This window comes from Lygodium microphyllum, chromosome 18 (genome assembly GCF_053477565.2).
Source record: "Lygodium microphyllum isolate KBCC chromosome 18, Lygodium_microphyllum_v1.1.10, whole genome shotgun sequence".
NCBI lineage: Eukaryota > Viridiplantae > Streptophyta > Polypodiopsida > Schizaeales > Lygodiaceae > Lygodium > Lygodium microphyllum.
The window spans coordinates 12399431-12409407 of NC_141152.1; the positions used below are offsets into that span (position 1 = coordinate 12399431).

The 9977-nt window shown below is 37.6% G+C and overlaps 1 protein-coding gene across 5 annotated transcripts; it reads right to left on the minus strand.

Moving 5' to 3' along the window:
- Nucleotides 1-359: 359 nt before the first annotated feature.
- Nucleotides 360-9264, minus strand: LOC148020593 (putative calcium-binding protein CML13). 5 transcript variants are annotated; one of them, XM_087699415.1, is made up of 5 exons: nucleotides 9222-9264; nucleotides 8885-8998; nucleotides 8763-8799; nucleotides 8504-8678; nucleotides 360-523 (listed from the first exon to the last, which is right to left on the minus strand). In XM_087699415.1, exons 2-5 carry the CDS (start codon nucleotides 8988-8990, stop codon nucleotides 515-517), a joined length of 327 nt encoding a protein of 108 aa, XP_087555541.1. In that variant the 5' UTR covers nucleotides 8991-8998; nucleotides 9222-9264; the 3' UTR covers nucleotides 360-514. The 5 variants fall into 5 exon arrangements, with proteins under 5 accessions (XP_087555541.1, XP_087555536.1, XP_087555538.1 ...); XM_087699410.1 differs by lacking the exon at nucleotides 360-523 and adding an exon at nucleotides 781-930; XM_087699412.1 differs by lacking the exon at nucleotides 360-523 and adding an exon at nucleotides 781-930 and having other exon boundaries at nucleotides 9150-9256.
- Between the last annotated feature and the right edge of the window lie 713 nt (nucleotides 9265-9977).

Below are 9977 nucleotides of genomic sequence, written 5' to 3' on the forward strand. Positions count from 1 at the left end.
GCAAGATCAACATTTTGCATTCCATTACCTAGAAAAATCCATTATCTTTTGGATTGCTTCTGCTCATACTATTTTGTATCGCAATATGCCATGCACAACCTAAAAACACAACCCAAACACAAACTTCTAGAATCCACAAAGAAGTTCCAAAAAGTGATAAGTGCTAAAAAAATCGATAGTCTTGCAATCTAACCAAGCATATTAGTTGTTACTAGTGACCTCATGTGGACAATACTAGACCATGGATAAAATCAAAACTAAATTTTCGTATCATATTCAAAACACTAGTTCCATTATGCTCAAAGTAACTTTCATAGTTGCAATCTTAAGGATATGCATAACTTATAACATACCTACTACCTTTATGTTTACAAATTGAAGAAATAAATACATCATCATTTGAGTTTGAAGCATCAACATCCAAATTGGAGATGCAATCTAATTTAACTTCTTTAAAGAGGCAAGTCGAGTTGCAAATCCTTGATAATTTCTTCAAATTCTTCTAAGCTAATCATCATATCACCTTCCCATGAAAAGTCAAATTAGTGAATGCTGAACATGAAACTCATAATATTGATGGTACTCAACCTTTCAACATTAGTCTAATCATACCACAAGGAATATATCAAGAAAAATGTAGCACAATATTGATGTCACGTTGAAAGTAAGATATCCTAACTATCAAAAACGATGGTGAGAGCACTCATTTTAGAGATCTATTTACTATGGAGTGCAATCAATGTTTTTGGTGTCTAAGTGAAAGCATCTTTTTTATTTTACTTTTTAGAGATTCCATGAGATGATAACCATCAAGTGTAGCACCTTACCATCCTTGTCCATTTCTGCAATCATTTCATATATCTCAACATTAGGAATTTCCAGATCATGGGATTTCACAAAGCTCCTCAAATCATTAAAAGTTATTTGCCTCTGAAAGAGCAATCATTTCATATATCTTAGCATTAGGAATTTCCAGATCATGGGATTTCACAAATCTCCTCAAATCATTAAAAGTTATTTGCCCTAAAAGAGAAGATAGTGTACGTGATGACTTTATACTTGGTAGATATTACAAGAAAATGATGATAAATCTACACATATTATTGCCACTTATGAAGCATTTAGTGCCAGTGCAAGTAGTTTGTGGCATTTGTGATTTATTGCGAAGCTAAAGCTAACCTTAACATTTTTAAAGCATACATTGAGAGTATAAATCCTTAGATGAATGCTACACTTTTGCAACCTAGTAATAACAATATTTTTTATATTAGATTTAATCATGCAACTTAATAGACATAATTTTAATTTGAGTAAGCAAATGATTCTAGTATTAAAAACATGAGAATTGTTTGTGCAAATTGGCTAATGAGTTCTAAGCTTGAGTATGTTCCTTATATTGTGCGCCTGCTAGGTAATTGCATGCATGTTGGAGTTAAGCTCTTATTACTTTTTATACAATAACTTTGTAGGGAAAAGTTTTATAGGACTATCTCTCTACATGAAAATGGTTGTAGACAAATGTCAACAAAAGGACCAAATAAAAAAGTTGTGTTCTATGAGCAAACGATCCGTTTGGTTATCTTGTTGAGTTATTGTAGATTAGAAGGCACAATGAATTGACCTATGGTCAAGTTTTCTAGTTTCTAGGATATTCCATTAGTAATATGTGGGATGTCCAAAAGGACCTAAATATGATAGCTCGATTATCTCTTTAGAACATTGACTTACGGAAAAAAATGTAACCCTTTGGGACATCACCAGAGGAAGGATTTCTTATGATGATAAGAGAAAACCGCCTCTTTGTACATCAATGTTAAAGGTTTACCTTTCCATTTATTTTTCGATGCTCATGAGACAATGGATCTCATGGATTTGATCTAACTTTTTTCTTTTGTTATTGATCATTTTAGTCTTTTAGAAACTCTCCTTAGCCCCTCTTAATGTTATGTCTATTTTTGAGTTCTATTATCTTTGAGGTTTCTAGAGATAGAGCATACCCTTCTCTTTGTCAATTAGTAATAGCCCCTTCTAATGGTATTTTGAGAAAAAGTGTATAAAGGGACTTTAAAATTCTTTCAATCAAATATATGTACACTTGTTTACTAGTGAATACTACCCACCTAAGTCTATAGGTATCTTGCCCCCCCCCCCCCCCCCCCCATCTCTCTCTCTCTCTCTCTCTCTCTCTCTCTCTCTCTCTCTCTCTCTCTCTCTCTCTCTCTCTCTCTCTCTCTCTCTCTCTCTCTCTCTCTCTCTCTCTCTCTCTCTCTCTCTCTCTCTCTCTCTAGGGGAGTGCACCTATAAGAAGCCCTATATATAAAATGCATTCAAAGGGTATTTAAAAACCCCTATACTTACATAAGGTAATAAAATGGCCTCTCTTTCATAAGAAAATTATAGTTTTCTCTTGAAGAGTAATAAAAATCCCCTCTATAAGTTAATCCCACCCCTTCTTGGGATGAACCATTTGATACTCTTACATTTTGAGAGGAGCACCCTTGAGCTCCATGTATGCATGCATGAATGCACACATGAGTGCATATGTGCACATATATGCATACACACATAGATACACACGTACAGACACACATGTATGCATGTGCCCAAGTTCAAAATTGCAAAAGTTAGAAAAGACTTAGAAAAGTTGCTAAAAGGTAACTTTTAAAGTTTTTATTGAAAATTAAAATAGGAATTGTGATGTTCCTGGAGGGGGGGGGGGGGGGGGGGGGTGCACGGTTGGGGGACACTATATGTAAACCCTCTAGATCACATCATTCAAAGGATATTAGAAACTACCCTTTCCTTACATACTATAAGGTAATAAAATGACCCCTTTTCCGTTAAGAAACTTACGGATGTTTTCCAAATTGTAATTAAAAAACCCATTATGTAAGTGTAATCTTGTAAAATTTTAAATGAAATAACCCTTTTGTTGATCGCATATGGTATACTTACATTTTTTTAGGTAAACTGCCCCCCCACCCCCCCCCCCCCCCCCCCCCCCCCCTTTTTCTATGTTTCTAAGCTTTTAAGGGGAAAAACATAAGTTATAGCCCAAAAAGGTATTGTAGAGAATTCCCAAATTATTATTAAGAGAATATATGTGTATCTAAGAATGATAATGTACAATATTATGGATAGTTTTTCAACAACATAATGTAACTACAAGGGCCCACCAACATAAGAGTAGAGGCTAGGTTGAAAGGGTCAATGAAGGTAATATGCTAATGCACAAAGATAAAAATTAACAATAAGTATAGTACATAGAGATTGATCTTAATAGAAAAGTATTAATGAAAACATAATAATTAGAGGAAAATTTTGCATAATAAAGCACGAAAATTTAAAATGTTTAGGAAAAATTTCAAACACATCACATTCATAACACCTACTAAGATGCCAAAAGTGATATGTGAAGAGTTTGACCCATTTTGAGCATACACCATATGATATGGACCCTTCAAAATTTGCTTCATTATGTTATATTTGGTGATGTTTACTTTGCTTAACTAGCAAACATTTACTCGAGTCACTTAAGATTGATATTATTTAATTTGCTTAAACAATAGAGATATATCCAAGGAGGTAAATATGTGTGCCCTTCCACATGGATGAGTAATGATCATATATTTGAATGCCCTAGAGAGTAAATACTTTTGTAAGTATGTGTATGTGTGTTGAGGTTGCTACACAACAAATGATGGACACCCACTTTGTAAGCTTTAACCAATCAAAACACTTATTTAAGGGTTGGGCATCCGCAGTCCTTTACACACTAGAGAGGATACGACTAGTTGTTAACTTGCTGAATATGTGAACTCCCTGCCCACTTTTGGATGGGGAGTCTCCCCTACCCACTTTGTAAAATGGCAAACAAGGGTGCACTTTTAGCATTTGAAACCAATTAAAAAATTCATAACTTTATTATTTTTTTCTTTTTTACAAACTGTATCCATTTGGTGTGTAAAAGTACTCTACCCATGCCTATCGCGGCCAAATTCAAAAAGTGCATGCCACACTCTAGGCGAGGTTTGGCCATCCATCACTTAGTGTGTAACCAACTTGAGGGGGAGATGTGTGTGTGTGTGTGTGTGTGTTCTAATAATAAGAAATGGAAAAAAAGTGTGGTTTGCATTAAAAGAAGAGAGAGGGATAGTGCCATCTTTACTACTTATTTTCGAATCTACCAAACCTGACAAAAGAGAAACTTGAGCCTACATGGCATGCAATGGATGTATTCCAAACCTTTTTGTACTATCTCTTTTTTTAAAACTTTTCTTTGCTTTTGTAATAGATTCATCTCTCTCTAGACGTTCCGATCTTGCATGTAGGCCACCTATGGAGAATTGCTTCACTTAAATGCACCACCTACGGCTCTCTCTCTACTTTTTTTAATAGATTCCTCTCTCTCTCTCTCTCTCTCTCTCTCTCATGGAATCAACTTTCCCATATATTTTTTAAAATTATCTCTTTTTTCTTTAATTTTCTCCACTTTTAATATAGATTCATGTCTCTTTTGAGTCTTCCCTATTTCCTCCCCATCTTGCATAAGAGTTGCATGTGGGCCACCTATGCGTTCCTTAAATCTTATGCACTACCTATGGCTCTCTCTCTCTCTCTCTCAAACATCTTGCATGCAATCAAAGTATCCCAAATCTTTTTTTATTATCTCATTTTTTCTTTTGTTTTTCTTTGATTTATGATATGAGTTTTCAAGTATGCATTAACTTAGAGCAATCTGTATGCACGATTTGCACTTACAAGCATTGTGGGTAAACACCATCACATTACATGAGCCCTAAATAATGACCCGTGCTTTTGTGAAGTTTAAGTTTTTAGCTCATGGAAAAGGTGGGTGTGTGTGTGTGTATGTATAGATATATAGAGAGAGAGAGGGGATGGGGGAGGGGGAGGGGGAGGGGGAGGGGGGGAATGAGGCAAAGGGGAAAGGGGGACAACGTTGCTTTACACTCACCCTACCAACCTATGCTTGCACAGGTCTTAGATGTGTAACACCTAGTTATAACTTATTGCAATAAAAAAATGTAACAAATCAAAAGTTTTTGTTTCTTATTTTTGGAAAGCATTTTCTATGTTTAATAATACTTAGGAAAAAACATTATATCCCCTAAATACTCACGCTTTTTGGGGCATACTTTGTTCAAAGTTTTGAGTAGGAAGGTTGACTTATTTAAGGTAGCATTCAATCACACGTACAAAGGTTGAAGGGGGATGAGGCTTGCTTTGACTCATTCTTTTATGATGCAAATATCTTGATAATACATACAAGCACTTTACACGAGGACACACATTAGGGTGCTTGTAAAGTGGTGTTGTTTAACCCCTTTCCCTCTCCTCCACTAAGGCCTCAAATTTGAAGGGTTTTACCCGGCTTTTCATTTGGAAGGTCTTAGAGGAGCGCTCTTTATCGTGTTAAAGAGATTAGAAGGGCACATAACTATATTCCTAAATTAATTACCTTTTCATTTGAAGGGCAATATATCTATCGTGCTTCCCTAGAAGGGCAAAACCCCCTTTCAAATTTGAAGGGAAATACATCTATCATGCTTCCCTAGAAGGGCAAAACCCCCTTTCAAATGTATTACAACCTTCAAATTTTAGGCCTACGCTCTCCCTCTTCTCTCTCTCTTTCTCCTCCCTTCTCTCTCTAAATGCCTTCTTTGTTAACTATGCATGAAACGTTGAACTTACTTCTTGCAATAAATAAACAATACACCATCCTCTCTCATTTTTTCTCACAAAAACATAATGTATGTCACCCACACATAAGACCTTTGATGTGCACATATCAAGCACATTTTACTTTGCACATCTTACCAACTTATAGCTTGGTTCTAGTAATCACTCCTCAAAATCTTGCTTACAATAAATCCTCAACTTTGTATGCGCTTTTACGCATGTGTGCCAATCACATAAGCCTCTAAGATTAATTCCCATCCATGTATCCTTCATTTGGCTACTCAAGCAAGTCATAAAATTTGCCTCCAACATTTATTCTCAAAAGTATGAAAGGATCTCTCTCTCTCTCTCTCTCTCTCTCTCTCTCTGCTCCGCCACATCGATTCGTTGCACCATCCACCTCACCAATGCCTTGGTCCGCCACTCTGCTCTGCTCGCCTGCACTACGCCTACTTACGCCTCACCTGCGGCCTACCTACACCAGCTCCTCTACACCCCTCTACCCCAGCTCACGTACCTACACCAACTCCTCCTACTAGCTCCCCCGATGTGACTTGGATCTGCCCACTGCCAGTCTGTGTCAGACTCGCTGCGGCTTGCTTTGCCCCTCCCTCCCTCCCTCCCTTCCTCCCTCTCTCGGCCCACCATCTTTTCCGTGGCCCACTCTTCACCAGATTTGCAAATTGCACACCCTCCGGCTCGCCATCTCTCTCTCTCTCTCTCTCTCTCTCTGCGCTGACTCTTGAGGCTGCCATGATGCCGTCTAGGAATTTCATTGCCTGCCACCAACTGCTACTTGCCACGGGGCCGAAGATAAATTTCAGCATGGGTCCCGCTTTTATGGGGACGTGCCGGTAAACTCCCGGTTGCTGGCCGGTCTCTCGACCTTTTCGTTTTTTCAAAGTCAAGTCAAAACGAGATACAAATCTTTCACCAATGTGACTCGCAGGCGTGTGCTACAAATCTTTCACCAATGTGACTCGCAGGCGTGTGCTGTAAGGCTTCAGGGTGTGGGATCGGGGGTACAGGGTTTAATCCTCGGGATGATCATCCGGGTGAGACCAATGCACCTTTTAGGGGGCTTTTAATTTGTGGGCCCCACACTCACCCAAGGACCGGGTAAACCCTGAAAGAGCGTGGGGCCCTTGCTGATATATATCCACAGCCAGCTCACGGACTCGTCACGTGCCACACAAGCTGATGCTGGTGCAGGCTTCCACACTTTCACACACGGTGCTTACACCCCTTGCGCCACCATGCACCCCTCGCCCCGGCGACTCCAGAAGGAGGAGATAACCACCACCACGCCTATCTACCACCATGCCGCTGGATGGCAGCTAGGCATACGACGAAGACACCATCAACTCTTCCCAAGCGCGGTGTTAACAAGTGCATCGAGACCACTATTACACAACGTTCGTTTGGCTGCTCCTACAAAAACCCAAACGCAAACAAGGAAGAACTGGAGCTCATCTAATGCATGATATCTAGGGGGGGCGCGCGCTCACAGGTCTTGCAAACGACATCGTTTAATCCACTTCATGTGGAGCCCAAAGACCACACCAATAGGTTAGAACTTGGCATCGTTATATAACTAAATTTCTTTTGTTTTGGTTTGGGATCACACAGTAAGCGCCATCTAGGTAGGTATTGGGAAAATCACATGCCTATTTATTGTTGAGGCATTCCATCAAGCCTCTAATTGTGAGTTGCAGATTAGATCTATGACAAAAGAGAGTTGCTTGTGAATAATGGATCATGTACCTTTATTGGAGGCATGGGAACATGCTAATATGGAAGTTAGGCAAGAAAGGGTAGCAAACATGGAGCAATTTCATTAGTTGTCTCTTAATGGACAATATATACCAATGCAATCTAAGTGGATCCAATTGGTAGCTTTTCCGCTCTCTAATGAGAATCTATTTTTCAAATCATGGGACCCTCCTACTTTTTACTACCACCTTCGCAATTTCCTATCAAAAGTCGGCTTGAATCCCCTAACATGCCCCCCCCCCCCTGCGTGCGCACGCGAGCGCGCGTGTGTGTGTGTGTGTTGGGGGGGTTCTATCCTCCATCTTTGCATTAGAAGCTTCTTCTTTGCATCCCATTATTCTCTTTTAGCATGCATGTTCTAGAAAGGCCTATACAAGTCCTTTGGTAGGGTTGTTTTTTTCTAATGCCATTTTCAAAGTTAATGAGAAAGGCCTTCATGTACAAGATTTTCCATTTTCCAACATTTTTTTGACATTGTACACAAATTTATTGGAGTATTTGATATCAAGAAGAATTGAAAAGACACGTGAATAATGTAACATATTAAGCTCTAGTATATTTGTCTCTTATATTTTAAACAACACTTTGAAAATTGTATTCACGAAAAGAATTACAACTAGCTTTAAAAATAGTCATTCCTTGATTATGTGTGTAGGCTTTTTGTTGAGTAGTATAGGCTATGACCTAGTTGAATGAGTGGGTATTTGATGGTGTGTCCCTTATTACTCATGCTAAGAATACAGAGCAAAGAAAGGAGCTTAAATTTGTCCAAGCCCCTCTTCTTGTGAGTGTGCCAATTTTTATTATAAGTACTAACAATCCTTATAATATTTATGGATTAATTAGACATAATGGAATAATTGATGTGCAAAGAAGCCAAAAACACTTATGAAGAACATTATAGAGCAAGTCCTTAGTAAAAGTGTGTGCTACCTTTGAGTAAAGAAAGGAGCTTCATATCTATTTGATCCTAATTGGTTGTTGCAATGTCTATGTGAATAAGGACTAAAGAGAAAACAAAGTATCTTACTTTTGAGCTTTCTTGTTCGCTTTCTCCAAGAATACGATCAAAAACTTGTTGGATGATTATCTTGGAATCCATCATTCTTACAAACTCTTCAAAGTTAATTGACCCACTATTATCCTTGTCTATACTTCTCATCATCTTATCCACTTCCTTGTATGTAACTTCAAACCCCAAAGCACTAAAAGAAAATAAAGCACGAGTAAATAATATTTTTCCATGTAAAAATTATACATACAAAGCCTTGCCTATCCCGGCAAAATACCTCATGGCAGCTTTGAGCTCCTTGGCATCTATGGTGCCTAAAATAAGCAAAACAGGTCTTATAAGTAGCTTTTTTACACCACAAAAACTTGAACCAAAAATATGATATGATAACAATAAAACCTGATTTGTCTTTATCAAGAAGATCAAACGCCTCTTTGTAATTTTGGCGTTGCTTCATATCTAAAGTGATATCATGAGATTTTGCCATACTCTTATGTCTTTGCATTGCTTACCCTTGAAAGTAAAGGCCGACAAAATATGTATATGAGTGATGCTTTCCCTCATGTTCATATATACTACTTAAAATTCAAAATACAAACCAACTAAATATGTAGAGATGAAAGGGATTAGAACCATTTCTGAGAGAAAGATAGAGAGGAGAAACCGTGTCAAAGAGTCGAGTGCATTCTAATTTGCAAGCAAGCATATGCCTTAAATGTGTAACTTGAGTGTTTACCACTTTGCTAACAAGCCTCTTGAGTATGCATTAAGTTCACAATAAGAGGCTCTATGATTTCAATGTCATTTTTCCTCCTTATGTACACATTCTTCTCTTATATGAAATTGAATACCTTCACACTTTTGATACATTATGCAATCAAATAAAATCTTCTATCATCTTTGCATCTCTTTTAGTCCCGCTTTTAAACTTTTAAAAGCAAAATTTGACATCACATTAACTTTATCTAGAAAGATATTGATACCATGTGGCCCAATGCAATCCAAAGAGAGGAAGCACCTCTATTGTCAGACAATGCTCACAAAATTTTGAATAGGGTTTGAACACCAATTTTATTCTTATCACAATTTCAAAATCTTTTTCTCCTTTCAAAATCCATCACCCTCACATATTTCTTTTCCCTTGCTAGCACTTGCAATAAAAACCCTCATATTATTACATTCCTCTCTTAAGCATCTAAGATGAATATGTGTTAACCAAGGAGTAGCATTGGAGATAGCATGTCGATAAAGCATTGAAACAAATCTTCATCATATAGATTCAATCTAAAATTCAATCCACATAAATCATAAGTATATCTAGACCATGGATATATAAATAGGACACTATAACTTTGCTTTAAAAATAGAGGGAAAATAGCATTGCAATGTACTTTATATGCATGACACTCAATGGTTGTGTGTGAACTATAGATTCACTAGAAAAACTTTATATGGAGATTTGAGCTTATGTGGCATTCAAATTGCTCTTGGT

What these genes read in the sequence shown, in the direction of transcription:
- LOC148020593 (XM_087699410.1), bottom strand. Translation starts at nt 8,990, where the DNA reads ATGCAAAGACATAAGAGTATGGCAAAATCTCATGATATCACTTTAGAT. An exon ending in TCTTGATAAAGACAAATCAG is followed by an intron (nt 8,800 to 8,884) that starts GTTTTATTGTTA and finishes TGCTTATTTTAG; the next exon opens with GCACCATAGATGCCAAGGAG. An exon ending in GCGAACAAGAAAGCTCAAAA is followed by an intron (nt 931 to 8,503) that starts GTAAGATACTTT and finishes TTGCTCTTTCAG; the next exon opens with AGGCAAATAACTTTTAATGA.